At 43.8% G+C, this 15975-nt stretch overlaps 1 protein-coding gene across 1 annotated transcript in view; it reads right to left on the bottom strand.

Moving 5' to 3' along the window:
- The window catches only part of LOC145393498 (solute carrier family 12 member 8), a 102967-nt gene that overhangs the window by 72603 nt on the left and 14389 nt on the right, over window positions 1–15975 (bottom strand). Inside the window, exon 3 of the mRNA XM_080267625.1 lies at window positions 2904–3049. Within this exon, the coding sequence (XP_080123751.1) occupies window positions 2904–3049 (146 nt within the window). The remainder of the gene's footprint in view (window positions 1–2903; window positions 3050–15975) is intronic.

The raw sequence follows: 15975 nt of genomic DNA, 5'->3' as shown, positions 1-15975 counted from the left end.
CGACCAATTAAACCAACCCCACCCGCGTTAACCCGTTCCCTGCCAGGGGGTCTCTCTCTCCTGACATGAATAAAAGCGTTTGGTGTCAGACAGAAGGAAATACGAGACACAGGCGAGGTCAGTAATTGTGTCAGGCGTAGTTATAGCTGGAGTAATAATTTTTATTTATGTTTTATTTTTATGTGACCGACTCTGGGCGTAGGCTTCACAGCCTGCTTTCAAGGCCCAGTAGTCCTCCTACGTACCACACACCTCTACATGTCACCACTTCGGCGCTAACACCCAGGCCCAGTAGTCCTCCTACGTACCACACACCTCTACATGTCACCACTTCGGCGCTAACACCCAGGCCCAGTAGTCCTCCTACGTACCACACACCTCTACATGTCACCACTTCGGGGCTAACACCCACCGTCCATACTGAATACATGCTAGGGCTGTCTCATACAGGACTGGTGTATTGGTATTAGCAGGGGTATTTTTACGACATGTCGGCGGGTCTTCTGGTAGATCAGTAAAGTCTGATTTTATGAAATTCAAATCCTTAAACTGTTCCCTGCCCCAGCGGGGATTTGATCAACCCGGGTCCGGTAGGTGTAGTTATAGCTGGGGTAATAATTGTGTCAGGTGTAGTTATAGCTGGGGTAGTAATTGTGTCAGGTGTAGTTATAGCTGGGGTAGTAATTGTGTCAGGTGTAGTTATAGCTGGGGTAATAATTGTGTTAGGTGTAGTTATAGCTGGGGTAATAATTGTGTTAGGTGTAGTTATAGCTGGGGTAATAATTGTGTCAGGTGTAGTTATAGCTGGGGTAGTAATTGTGTCAGGTGTAGTTATAGCTGGGGTAATAATTGTGTCAGGTGTAGTTATAGCTGGGGTAGTAATTGTGTCAGGTGTAGTTATAGCTGGGGTAGTAATTGTGTCAGGTGTAGTTATAGCTGGGGTAGTAATTGTGTCAGGTGTAGTTATAGCTGGGGTAATAATTGTGTTAGGTGTAGTTATAGCTGGGGTAGTAATTGTGTCAGGTGTAGTTATAGCTGGGGTAATAATTGTGTCAGGTGTAGTTATAGCTGGGGTAATAATTGTGTCAGGTGTAGTTATAGCTGGGGTAGTAATTGTGTCAGGTGTAGTTACAGTCGAGGTCAAAAGTCGTGTCCCGTGGAGTTATAGTACAGTCGGAGCCAAGAGTTTTTTCAGGTGGAGTCATTTATAACGCTGGAACATAAATCAACCACCTCTCACTCACCAACACATCTTTTGACATCGGCTGAATCGGTAGAGAGGCGGCCTGCAGTCCTGATGGATCCAGGTTCGAATCCTGGCTGGGTCAGGGAACAGTTTAAGGATTTGAATTTCGTAAAAGCAGACTTTCCTGATCTACCAGAAGACCGCCGACATGTCGTAAGAATACCCCCGCTAATACCGATACACCAGTCCTGTATGAGACAGCCCTAGCATGTATTCAATATGGACGGTGGGTGTTAGCGCCGAAGTGGTGACATTTGGAGGTGTAGGACTACTGGGCCTTGGGATAGGCTACTGCCCCAGAGAAATAGGCCCTGAAGCCTTTGCCCAGAGTCGGACATATAAAAAAAAAAAAAATACTGTCCAACACTTTTGACCCCGACTGTACATCCTCGTGCTGAAGTCGTCTGGTGTTCTAAGTAAAATAAAATCGTCCTGTGTTCTCTTCTAAGTAAATAAAATCGTCCTGTGTTCTCTTCTAAGTAAAATAAAATCGTCTGGTGTTCTCTTTTAAGTAAAATAAAATCGTCTGGTGTTCTCTTTTAAGTAAAATAAAATCGTCTGGTGTTCTCTTTTAAGTAAAATAAAATCGTCTTGTGTTCTCTTCTAAGTAAAATAAAATCGTCTTGTGTTCTACAACAAGTAAAATAAAATCGTCTGGTGTTCTCTTCTAAGTATAATAAAATCGCCTGGTGTTCTCTTCTAAGCCAAATCAGTAAGTAATACAAAGTAGGTCGTTGGAGTGAGGGACTTAAATCCTTCACTATACTGGGTCTCTTGCAAGGTGAACGAAATTGTCTGGCGGGAGAAAACACACACACACACACACACACACACACACACACACACACACACACACACACACACACACACACACACACACACACACACACACACACACACACACACACACACACAGGAAACAAATATGAGCTGTACTCTAAAGTGGTATGAGTAAGCAGGTGTGTGATGGTAGGCTGGTAAAAACGTAAGAAACATGATGTACAGATACCGTACAGGCGGTGCTTCATGTACTGTACCATAGTCCGGAGCCACAGTTGCTATGCCTATCCTGGTCTGAACAGAGAATTGAATTTGCGGGTCTTTCTGCACAACAGCCCATTCGGTATTGATGTGCCTTCAGTGTGCTGCGTTGTGTGTTCGTTTGTGGGTTGCCGAGGTGAGCTGTTGTGCAGAAACACTCCTGGATTCAACACACCTTCCGACCAGAGTGGGAAAGAAGCCGTAGATCACGATTGTACGGGCGCTGAGACCTTGGGTCTTAGTCTATGTGACTCTGGAGATTTCGTAGCACCTCTTCCTTAGTGATTTATTATGTGTACATAACACTTCAGTATCCTCTTGCAGGTTATTCCTGCAATTATGTTGTTATAAAAACGATATAAATAACGTACAAGAGAATGTGAACATGTAGTGTTCAAAATAAGTCGCTACAGATGAGGTGTTACGAAGCCTCTACTTATGTTACAATATGATTCCTAACTTCACTCCATACGGTGTTGTAGCACAGAACATAACAAAACGTGCGTCCGTCTTGCAACAAAGACACCTTCAGAGTCTGTCAGTTGTAGTATTTTCATGCAGTTAAGTAGAATTTTATTTGTTCACAGTGGAAAGAATATAGCGGGTTGGCACTGACCTGACCGAAGCAGTAGACGAGTCCCACGGAGCCGCCCACCTGGGAGCCCAACACGTGGGAGATGAGGAAGTAGATGCCGCCGCTCTCCATCCTCGCACGCTCACAGATGCCCACCGCTGACATCACTGAGGTCAGCACCACCACCACTGTAATTAACACCACTCTTATACAACCCGACCAGTAACGTCAGTGCTACTGTAATGATATCATCACTAATAACACCCCGACTGTAGTAACACCACTACCACTGTAACAAACCATCATTGTAGTAACACCACTACTGCAGTAACACCAGCCTTCATTAACCTAAGCCATGTCTGTGTGATATTCAAGTGCTTACCGGTCGTGACATTGAGTGAAATGCAAAATCAGTGAAAAATGCTTAAAGGTGCCACACTGAACTTGACCTACTTGGACCGATTTTCCGCCTCATATACGAGATGTGATGAAAAGTTATGCTAATGATTGGCAAAGTCAGTTTTATTGAACATTAGACATATACATCAGTTACCCCGTCCAAAGTGCTCCCCTTCTGCATCAACCAGCATGTTCCGTCGTTCCTGCAACTGACAAAAACATTACTGGAACTAAACTCTGTCTTTCTTGATGTTCTTCAGGACTCTTGTCGCTCTTTTTTATAGTCCCTCATTCATGTCCGAACAATGTTATTTGTTTGTAAGCTTCAGTTTCGGGAATAAGCAGAAATTGTACGGCGTTTATTCAGATAAATGAGATGAAAGAAGGATAATGGAATTATGCTCTTGAACAAAACCTGCGGAGCAGCGAGTGCTGCAGAGCTGGGGGTGTTCTTGTGGTGAAGCAGCCACTCTCCATTCAACTCACGTCGTTTGCGTTACACTGTCTCACATAGATACTGTACTTCAGAAACTTCCAGGCAGAAAGTTGAAGTAACAGTAGTACATCTGGGGAAAAATTATTTGTTCACAGCATGACTTTCCATTGTGAAATATGCTGAGGAGCTTTGGAGGTCTCCTTGATACTGATGTCTTCTACCGGGCGCTGTGTCTTTAGATCTGTGGATCATATTCCTAAACTCAGGTTTATTTCCGTTGTAACGTTGGATCTGATGTACAATGATAAATCAAGGTGGGGGAAGAATTGACGCGACGCTTTACTTGGTCATCTGTAAGGATGCTTTACCTTTCAGTGCACTGAAAAATCGACGGGAAGGGGAGAGTCACATAACCTTAATCTTGCCCTTACTACGGTGCACTGACTCGTGGGTGTCATATTGTTTGTTGATAATTACATGACAATAGGAAGAACTGTGATGACGTGCTAAACGCAACAACTGGACTCTCTGGCCACTCATTACAGTTTGGTGAGACCATTATCAAAAACTTTTATCACTCCTCATACACTGGATTCACCCCTTAACCCTCTCCATCAAGCAACGTCTTTTGTTCTTTATTCTTCACAGCACCGGAGGATTTTTTTGTTAGTTTAGGGGAGACATTTGGAACTGGAAGGGTTAAATACAGCCGAAAACATCTCCTTCATATTATCGTTGCATAAAATCGTCGGCTAGTACGGTGAGTAAAAAAAAAAAAAAAAAAAAGAAGTCGGCATCATAGGGAAGGACTTGGTGTTTTTGTTGTTGTTGTTGCTGCTGCTGTTATTGCTGGCCTAGGTTTATTAGGACGTGAAGGAGTTGACGTATTTAGGCATATCACTTAAGTATGAGTTTTATTAAAGATGAATACTAGAACACTGCAAGTAAAGGTGAATGCTAAGAATATCCTCACAAATATCCCACACGTAATGTAGCCTAGACGCATTTCTTTCTGTATCCCGAGAGTATTGTGGTATATGAGAGCCAGTAGTGCTGTGGCAAGAGTGAACACTTTATTATGTTTCATGTTATAATTCATCGCATACTGGTGTTAAAACCTGCACATTTTCCTGGATAACCTGTAAGCGGTTTTGTCATCCGCTGTTGAGGGGTTCCGGGAAGGGGGCGAGGGTTCGATGATGATGATGATGATGATGATGACGATGATGATGACGATGACGATGATGATGATCCGTTGTTGAGGGGTTCCAGGAAGGGAGCAAGGAGTCGATGATGATGATGATGATGATGATGACAAGGTACACGAACTGTGCTTAACGCAATGTTCTATTTTTTCACCCACTCCATCCGATGACGTACTGTACATTTAGTTTGGGCTAACGACAGACGATTTTATTCAGCAAAAGAAAGCCCCCTCGGATGAAGGAGTTAATGTGGGCCATATTGTATCTGGTGCGTCGAACACTATAACTATCTCACAAGCATAGCAAGATCGTCAGGAAATAGTAAAAGTTGGGTGTATATATATTAAAAAAAAAAAATCATCAGGCAGAAGGAGTTAATTTCTGCATGTTTGGTTATTCTTGCTGGCTTCAGGCTGTTTCATTGAGGCTGTGCAGGGATGAATGGAGACTGTTTCTGAGCCCGTCACTACAAAATGGTTTCTCTAAAGTTTAAGAAAATCGCCTGAGGGTATCAAGAATTAAAGGATAAATACGTCACCTGGTTCTTGTTGTTGTTACCCTTGTTACCCTACATTCATCTGACACGTGAACTCTGTAGACTGCAGGCCCAAGCTGTACTTCTCTTGCAGTTCAGCATCCTCCTTCCGAGGGATAGGGAAGTAGTGGAGGGACGCCTGTATTAACAGGTAGTTGAGCCGCTGGGTTATATCAGTGCCACCACATGAAGGCGCCCCTCTCCAACTCCAAGCGACACCTGTTATAATGGCCATCTCGTGTGTTTTAGTTTGTTACTTTCAGACGATTTCATTCAGCCTTTGTGATCCTTACTGAACCTGAGATGTTATGTGTAGCTTTCATTAACCTCTTTAGTAGGAGGAGACTTTCTTACACTCAATAAAATAATTTAGTTGTGTCGAGAATGATACGTCAAAACCCCGTCATGGTACTGAAGGAGTTATGTGCACTGAACCTGTACTCTGCATGTCACGTGTTAGCTTCTTACAATTTGTTGACCACCAGAGTTAGGCGTGTACAAGCCGCCCGTTAAAATACATACGTGCATACATACATACGTACATTTATTCATTCAATCATTCATTCATTCATACCTGGACATACATACATACATGCATACATACATACATACATACATTCTTTCACACATACATAGGCTCGTCCATAAATACATTAATACTTACAAACATACATACATACGTTTACACATACATACAGTACATACTATACATGCATGCTGTACACACATACATACATACAGTACATACATACATACATACAGTACATACATACATACATACAGTACATACATACTATTTGTTACCACTCAAATTCTGAGCATATTTGTGTTTGTCTGGACCACCAACAGATATATTCTTGCCGTGCCTGAACGTTTTTTATCATGCCTGAGGAGAACCAGCTGTGAGAGAGAAAGAGAGAGAGAGAGAGAAATACCAGGCACCTCCACCAGCACACGTGTGCCGGCTCTGGGGCTTGTTGCAGCTTCACTCTAAACATTCTCTCTCTTTCTCTCTTTATGTATATATATATATATATATATATATATATATATATATATATATATATATATATATATATATATATATATATATATATATATATATATATATCAGCAGCAGCAGCAGCAGCCATTGCAAGTCCACTGCTGACTAAATGCCTCCCCCAACCCTCTCCACGAATTCCTAAACTGAGCCAATCTCTGCCACGTTTTGTCTGCAAAACTTCTCAGTCGCACCTCTCCACCTGCTACATGTCCTTTTCATGCTACGCTTACAGTTTCTTTGAGTCCAGTCAGTCAGCCTGTTGATCCATCGGTTATCCCTTATTCTTCCTACATGACCCGCCCATCCCCATTTCTCTTCATTTATAACTTTTATAATGTCTTTGATTTTAGTCTGCACTCTCGCCCAAGTTGATCTTCTCCTGTCTCTTAACGATATTCCGAACACCAACCTTTCCACTGCTCTTTGAGAATGGATTAGTTGAATTTCCATCGATTTTTTTACTTTCCAGGTCTCACAACCGAACGTCATAGCTGGAATTATACATTTGTTATCTACTTTTTGTTTCATACAAATTGACAAGCTACGTTTCATGATGTTTTTGTGTTTACCGAAAGCTTTCTATCCAATTATCATGCGTCTTTTTATTTCGCTATCATAGTCTTTCGTTCGTTTTAGTATTTGGCCCAAGTAATTGTACTCCTTGACCTCTTCAAGAATTTCTTCACTTATTCTAATGACGCTCTTTGGTGTGTGTAGATTAAACATTAATTTTGCTCCGGCTCAGCTTTAGCCCTACTTTAAGACTTTCTCTGTTCAGGTCATTTAACATTTCTTGCAGTGTCTCTGATGTTTATGAGATCAGGACAGTGTCATCTGCAAATCTTAAATGGTTTAGCTTTTCTCCATCTATGTCTATTCCGTTGTTTTTCCATGCTAGCTTTCTGAGAATACTTTCTAGCTATGCTGTAAATAATTTTGGTGAAATTGTATCTCCCTGACGCACGCCCTTCTCAATCTTAATTTTTTTCAGACTCATTATGTAATTTAACTGTAGCAGTTCCCTCTTTAAATATGCATTCGAGCAGTTTTACAATGTTCTCATTTACTACTTGTTCTCGCAATGAATTTATAATTGCTATGTGCTCCACTGAGTCGAAAGCCTTTTCATAATCAACAAAACCTAAGCACAGTGGTTTATTATATTCTGTAGTTTGCTCAGTTAACTGATTCATTGTGTGTAGATGATCAGTAGTCGAGTATCCGTCTCGGAATCCTGCCTGTTCACGAGGTTGGTTTTCTCCCAGATTTGTTGTTATTCAGTTCGTAAGGACTTTGGTGAGGAGTTTGCAAATGACTGATAATAAGGTAATGGGTCGATTGTTACTGAGATCTTTTGAGTCGCCTTATTCGTCAAACAAAATAATTATTGCATTACACCATGTTTTTGGAATTTTCTTTTTCTTTACATACTGAGGAAATAAGTGGGCGAGCCTGTTTTGTACTTCTTCTCCTGCATCCGACAGTAAATTTACTACAGTTCCATCTTTTCCTGGGGCCTTCCCTCTTTTCATACTTTTAAGACAAATGTTTATTTCGTCTGGTGTTACCTCAGGTTTTTCACTTGTGTCCACTGAAAAGTTATCTGTTGGTACTATTGTCTTTGATGCATACAGTTCTTTGTAAAATTATTCAACTCTCTTCACCAGCGTATCTCTGCATTTAATGCCTTCAGTTTTTGTCTTTCAGTGATATAATTTTTTACTTTCCTAGTGCCATTTTACTTCGGACATGTTTCAGACATTTTCCCCTTTTGATGGTTACTCTGATCTGATCTGCTGTATGTTTTTCTTTCCTTTTTCTTCTCTTGTCTCATGATGATAACCTTATTTCATTCCATTCTTTCTAATTCATCATTCTATGTTTTACTTTCATCTCCTTTCTTCTTTTCATGAGCTCTAATGTCTTTTGAATACTTGTTGGCTTTGGCTGTATTAGCTTTCGCTACTACCTCCGCTGATCCTCTTGGCACCTTTGTTAGTCTATCATTCAACTCATCGGTGTCACACTCAGTATAACTTAGAGCCAGAAATCTGTTCATTGCTCCTAACAGAAAGGCTGCATTGTTTTTGCTTACTTTTATTGGGCATTTCTTATTATTTATTATCAGCTTCTTTCTTTCGCTTCTGAAACTGAATTTGGCTGTGTAACCCACCATTCTGTGGTCACTTCCTATATTTCCTTTGGTGATAACTGACATGTATGATCGTGTTATGTTATAATGAAGTCGATTTCATTCTCTGTTTCTCCATTGAGACTGCTCCAGGTCCATTTTCTCCCAGTTCTTTTGTGAAAGAATGTGTTCATTATTCTCATGTTATATACATTTCAGCAAAATTTACCACCATTTTTCCTCTTACATTCCTTTCTCCAACTCCAAATTTTCCCCAGTTTTCGATTTCTCAACTTTTGCATTGAAGTCTCCCATGAATACAGAATATGTGGTCTTTTCTTCTTCCATAATCTGGAAGATGTCGTCACAGAATGTTTCTGTTTCTTCATCCGAGCCTTAAGAAGTCGGTGCATACACTTACATTACTTTGAGGGTATATTTTTTGCATAGTCTGATTACAATCCATGCTACTGTGTCAGATACAGTGCTGAATTTAACAATGTTCTCTGCAAAATGTCTGTTAATTAGAAATCCTACATCACTAACTCTTTCATTTTGCCTTCCCCTGTAGTAAAATAGGTGGTTGCTGTCTTGGAGCTGAATTATTTTTTCTTCTTTTCTGTGGATCTCAGTCATACCTACAATATCCCAACTCATGTTTTCTAATTCAGTCATTAAGTTATCAAGCTTGTAATCTGCGCAGCTTCTTACATTGTACTTATAGATCTGAATGGATTTCGGTTCATTTAATATCCCGGTCTCTGATTGGCCGAGACAGTGCCGACCCACTTTCGGCGGTACACTGCCCGCAGGCACAGGGGGCAGTGCAGTTGGACCTCTGGTAGATGATTATCCAACACGAATGCCCGTCAAATCATTAACTGTAGAATTCATTTTTGGTTGGGAGGATTGTGGCAAATTATCTTGCCTCCCTGACACATGGTTTCTGGTGAGATATAATTTATGTGCCACCTTATTCAGTATATTCGGTGGAGCCCTACATATCTATAGGAGGTCCCTTGGTCCGCTCTGTCTAAGATGGTACCACGTATAACTGAAAGGCCTTCCTCTATCCACCATCAGGGGAAGTGCCAGGTAGCAGTGGAATCCTGTCCCTGGATATATATATATATATATATATATATATTCTCTCCGACAAGGAGAGTATTTTTCACCCTTGTTTGTTTGTTACTTTGTCTGTTACAAGGATTAATCAGAAACTAAAAGAGAGATTTGGACCAAATTTGGTGGATAGACAGCCCATGTCCCAGGGAACAATCGACTAGCTTTTGGGACGGATCCGGATCGTATTATAGATTCTGGATCTGGAAAACTATTTTTGCTAAGACTTAATCAGTGATGAGAAACCCTAACCCAATATCAAGAATAGTGTGGAAAATACGTTGTCCTTGTCGGAGAGATGCTGTCGACTGAGTGCCCCTCTAGTTATATATATGTGCACCTGTATGTATATATTGTGTCATATATACAGTACATGATATAATTATATATATGTGTGTGTGTGCGTCTCTCTCTCTCTCTCTCTCTCTCTCTCTCTCACACACACACACACACATACAGACATACACACAATATGTATATATATATATATATATATATATATATATATATATATATATATATATATATGTATGTATGTATGTATATATAAGTGTGTGTGTGTGTGTGTGTGTGTGTGTGTGTGTGTGTGTGTGTGTGTGTGTGTGTGATGGCAGGCCTACAATTTGTGAACATTAGTGCCATAAACTTTACCATCTGGTAGTTTAGTGAGTGTAGTGTAATGTTGTGGTGTTGTAGTGAGGGTCAGGGAGCGGCCAGCCAGTGTCTGTGCACATAAACCTGTCTGTGTGTATTGCTGTGGACGGCCATGATGGCCACACCCCATACACTAGGCTGTGTGGCCCATTATTGATTTACTTTTAATGATTTCCCTTGGGAGGGTGATGCTGTGTGTGTGTGTGTGTGTGTGTGTGTGTGTGTGTGTGATGGTGGTGGTAATACTGGTAGTGGTAATGGTGATGTGATGGTGATGGGATGATGATGGTGCTGTATGTGGAGTGTTTAGGCTGGGAGGGAGGGTGATGATGGTGTGATGGTGATGGTGATGGTGGTGGTGATGTGGTGGTATTAATGAAAGTGGTGATGGTGGTGGTGATGGTGGTGGTGGTGATGGTTGTGGTGATGGTGGTTGTGGTGGTGGTGGTTGTGGTGGTGGTGGTGGTGTGTGATGGTGGTGGTGATGTGTGTGGTGGCGGTGGTGGTGGTGGTGGATGTGGCGTGTGTGGTGGTGGTGGTGGTGGTGGTGGTTGTGGCGTGCGTGGTGGTTGTGGCGTGTGTGTGGTTGTGGTGTGGTGGTGGTAGTGGCGTGTGTGATGATGGTGGTGGTGGTGGTGGCGTGTGTTGTGGTGGTGGTGGTTGTTGTGGTATGTGTGGTGGTGGTGGTGGTGGTTGTGCCGTGTGGTGGCTGTGGTTGTGGCGTGTGTGGTGGTGGTGGTGGTGGTGGTGGTTGTGGCGTGTGTGGTGGTGGTGGTGGTGGTGGTGGTTGTGGCGTGTGTGGTGGTGGTGGTTGTGGCGTGTGTGGTGGTGGTGGTGGTTGTGGCGTGTGTGGTGGTGGTGGTGGTTGTGGCGTGTGTGGTGGTGGTGGTGGTTGTGGCGTGTGTGGTGGTGGTGGTGGTTGTGGCGTGTGTGGTGGTGGTGGTTGTGGCGTGTGTGGTGGTGGTGGTGGTTGTGGCGTGTGTGGTGGTAGTGGTGGTTGTTGTGGTGTGTGTCGTGGTGGTGGTGGTAGTGGTGGTTGTGGCCTGTGTGGTGGCGATGGTGATGGTGGTTGTGGCGTGTGTGGTTGGTGGTGGTGGTGGTGGTGGTGGTGGTTGTTGTGGTGTGTGTCGTGGTGGTGGTGGTGGTGGTGGTTGTGGCGTGTGTGGTGGTGGTGGGTGTGGCGTGTGTGGTGGTGGTGATGGTTGTGGCGTGTGTGGTGGTGGTGGTGGTGATTGTGGTGGTGGTGATTGTGGTGGTGGTGGTGGTTGTGGTGGTGATGGTGGTTGTAGCGTGTGTGGTGATGGTGGTGGTGGTTGTGGTATGTGTGGTGGTGGTTGTGGTGTGTGTGGTGGTGGTGGTGGTGTGTGTGTGTGTGTGTGTGTGTGTGTGTGTGTGTGTGTGTGTGTGTTGGTGGTGGTTGTGGCGTGTGTGGTTTTGGTGGTAGTAATGGTGTGATAGTAATAGTGATTGTGGAATGGTGATGTTGTGGGTATGGTGAGTGAGTCGGGTGCAGCCACAGCGTAATTTTACGCAAATAACACACACACACACACACACACACACACACACACACACACACACACACACACACACACCCTAGCTTATGTCACAATATCCTTCCTGCCTCTTTCCGTATTATTGCCCTTTCAGCTTCAGTTGCGTCTTTTTAGTCTTGATGTGTGCTGGAGCAGTTGTTCATTGTGTACTACATCTTTACTGCACCTCCGTTGCTGATTCTTTACAGGGGGAATAAGTAATATGAAGGAAACCTCAAATGTTGTAAACCAGTGCCAGTTATGGAAACCTTAAATTAGATACAAGTGCATTTCTTGGTTCTGAAGTCATGTTTATGTAAGGACCGGAAGATGCTCAGGTAAGTCCGGAGGGCGGATTGGTTAGGTTCCATTAGGTCTGATTTGTGTAATATCCATAAATGGCTCTTGGAACAGTGGCAAACGTAGGACCGAGGAATGGCAAGGTTAGGACCGAAGAAGCTGGCTTTCTCGAACTGGTCGGGTCCAAATCTCTTGAAAAGCAGAGCCAGGTTTCACCATATTTTGTCCCGGATTTTCAATTTTATGGATTTTTTTTTATATTTTAAACACCCAACTACTTAACCTTTCAGTTTCCCTGATCTTCAAATTTTTCCCCACTCTATGTGGGAGTGTACATTATCGCTGTCGGAAAGGTCATACCCCAAATCAAGTTATTTACGGCGATAAAGAATACCAAATTCGAAGTAACCACGCCAATAACCATTCCAAAATCCTAGGTTTCATATCCAAAACGAAATGGTGCTTAGTTGGCAAAAGTTCCCCCTCTCATACCCTACAATACATGTGGCCGGAATTTCAGCTTCATAGGCTATAATTTTAGGCGCCTGGTGGTCCTTTGGTTCAGAAGACCAGTGAAGGTGAGGATCAGGTGTGCTGTAGATCGGCGGATTAGAGGCAGCAGGGAGGCATTGGTGGAGCAGTACCATTTCCGACACAGACTAGCTACCTTCCTTGATATCTTTTGGAGTACAGTATGCTATTATAGTACAGTATGTTACAGTTCATGTTTATAATAATTTATTTATTATATAACATTAATCTTCAATACGTACACACTTGTGCACAACACATACACAACATCAGCATGTTGGCCGGAGAAAGATCGGTGTGTTGTGTTGTGCTAAGCTGTGGTGTGCTGTAATTCAGGGTGGAATGTAGTGATACAAATGTAGTATGGTGCGGTGTGGTGCGGGATGGATGTTGTGAGGTAGTGTGTTTCGTGGTAATGTGGTATGGCTCTGGGTAGGATCAAGGGTAGGATAGTGTGGTGAGGAGTGGTGTGATGTGATGCGGGGTGATGTGATGTCATGTGGGGTGGGGTTATGTGGTGTGGTGTAGTGTGGTGCGGTGTGGCGTGGTGTCGTGCAGGGTGACGTGTGGTGCAGGGTGGGTGGTGTGGTGTGATGTGGTGCAGGGTAGTGTAGTGTGGTGTGGTGTGGGGTCGGTGGTGTGTCGTGGTGTGGGGTCGGTGGTATGTCGTGGTGTGGTGTGGGACGGGGTGGGTGGTGTGCTGTAGTGAAGAGTGGTGCGGAGTGGGTGATGTGGTGCGCTGTTGTGTAGTATGGTTTGGTGTGAGGTGAGTGGTTTGGGATGGGGTGCTGTGGTGTGGTGTGGGTAGTGTGGTGTTGTGTGGTGTGGTGTGGGATGGAATGGTGTGGGAGGGAACCAGAGGCATGCCAGAACAACTATTGACAAGCCTTCGCCATCAAACAGTACTAGACTTCCACCCCCCCCACCCCATCCTCGCCTCACCCTCACCATCCCAAACGCTTGTCATTCCTCACCCTCACCATCCTAAACTCTTGTCATTCTCCACCCTCACAATCCCAAACTCTTGTCACTTCCCACCCTCACTATGCCAAACTTTTGCCATTCCCCACCCTCACCCTCACCACCCCTTACTCTTATTTTTCCTCACCCTCACAGCCCCTAACTCTTACACTTCCTCACTCTCACCCTCACCACCTCTAACACTTACACTTCCTCACTCTCAGTTTCACCCTCGCTCTCACCCTCACCCCAAGCCTTACCTTTACTCGATAAACGTTCCTTTTATTTGTTCCCCCGATTTTATTATTGGATTTCATTCAGATCCTCCTGGCTTGCTTCCAATATCATCTTCTTTTGTTTTTAGTGGCCCATAACAATTTTCGCCACCATAAACGAAAAAAAATCTGCTAGTAACCCAAGAAGAAATTAAATGAAACGCAGTCCTTTTTATTGCCTGCAAAGTTTGGCCAGAAGCTCTATGACTTGAACTAAAAAATAAAGCAGCCTCACCTAACTGGCCTCACCTGACTTAGGGGAGGGGGTGAAATTTGCTGATACACACCGAAAACGAAGGAAACTATTATTCGTTGTTATTCAGAAGTGAAAGAATATTGAGCACCAAAATGGACTTAACAAATAGAACAAACGTATACGCCCTGAACTTTATCTTCACCTTCGCCCTCCCACTCCCACTTCCTCCTCCCTCACTCTCACCCTCACCCTCATCTGGCACCCACTTCTCTGTTTTCAGTCGTCTCGTTTTGCAGCCTCTCTATTAATCTGTGTCGTTTCTGTGGCCGCACTTCCTCCATCGTATGTTTTGATTTGTGTCAGCCTGACCACCTCCCTTATCACTCCTTTTTACACTTCATGTTTTTGTTTCCTTTTGCAAGCATCCTTCATCTCTCTCTCTCTCTCTCTCTCTCTCTCTATCACACACACACACACACACACACACACACACACACACACACACACACACACACACACACACACACACACACACACACACACACACACACACACACACACACACACACACACACACACACACGTGCTCTTGCTCTGTCCCTCACACTCTCACCCACATCCATAACTCTGTCTTTAACCCTTTCCCACCGCACTGCCACACTCCCTTTACCCTCGCCATCATACTCTTCCTTTCACTCTCCATCATACACTCTTCTTCCCTTCGTTGTCGCCCTCTCTCTTCCCTCACTCCGGTACACGCTCCCCTCATCCTCTTTTTCACACTCTCCACTTATTCCATCAACCACCACACACCTTCCTCTTCCCCTGTCACACTCTGTCACCCTTTCCTCTCGCCCTCCACTTCACCCTAGCCTCTCACTCACTTTGTCACCCTGTCTCCGCATCCCTTCTTTCACACTCATCGCCCTCTCTCTGTCACCTCCTACCTTTAACCTTTCTGCTACCCTTACCCTTTCCCCTCTCCGTCTTACCCTCTGTCATTCTTTACTCTCGCTCTCTGACACGCTTTCCCCTCACTCTATTACTCTCACTTCATCCTCTACTGTACACCCTTATCCTCTCTGTTATCCTCACTCTTTCCCCTCTCTGTCACACTACTCCTATTCTCTCTGTCACACTATCATCCTCTCCACTCACTCACCGTCACTCTCCCCATCCCTTCATTCACTCATTCACCCTAACGCTTACCTCTCTCTCTCCCCCTCTACTCCTTGCCTCTCTGTTACCCTCACTCTTTCTCCTCCCTGTCACCCTTTCACCCTTTCCTCTCGCCCTCTGTGTCACCCTGTCCCCTCGCCCACTCTGTTACTCTCTCCCCTCTCTTTGTCTTTTTTTTTTTTTCATCACGCCTTTGCTGCCTGCGTCCCTCTCTAGTGTTAACAGCAATTGGTTTTCCTCTATACTGCATTTTATCTCCTCTCTCTCTCTCTCTCTCTCTCTCTCTCTCTCCCCGTATTTATCTATCTATGTATCTGTCTGTCTATCCATCCATACATCAGTCTATCCTTCTCTTTCCCCCCCCACAAAAAAAAAAAAACTTGGATTAATGCCTATTGACCAAACAAGCGTCATGAAAGCAGACAGTTTTTTTTATTTTTTTTTTTCACGAAGTCCATATTTTCCTGGTACACGATCCGCAATAGTCGCCATCACAATCTTGGTCCCATTTAGTCTTCAAAATAAGAGGCTAGACGGAAAACAAACTGCGTCCACTAGTCTGACCGTCTCCAAAATTAAATTCAGGTTTTTCCATCTCTCTCTCTCTCTCT

This window comes from Coenobita brevimanus, chromosome 24 (genome assembly GCF_032717465.1).
Source record: "Coenobita brevimanus isolate Jiangsu-jjx chromosome 24, ASM3271746v2, whole genome shotgun sequence".
Taxonomy (NCBI): Eukaryota; Metazoa; Arthropoda; class Malacostraca; order Decapoda; family Coenobitidae; genus Coenobita; species Coenobita brevimanus.
This window is presented reverse-complemented; position numbering and strand designations above follow the sequence as displayed.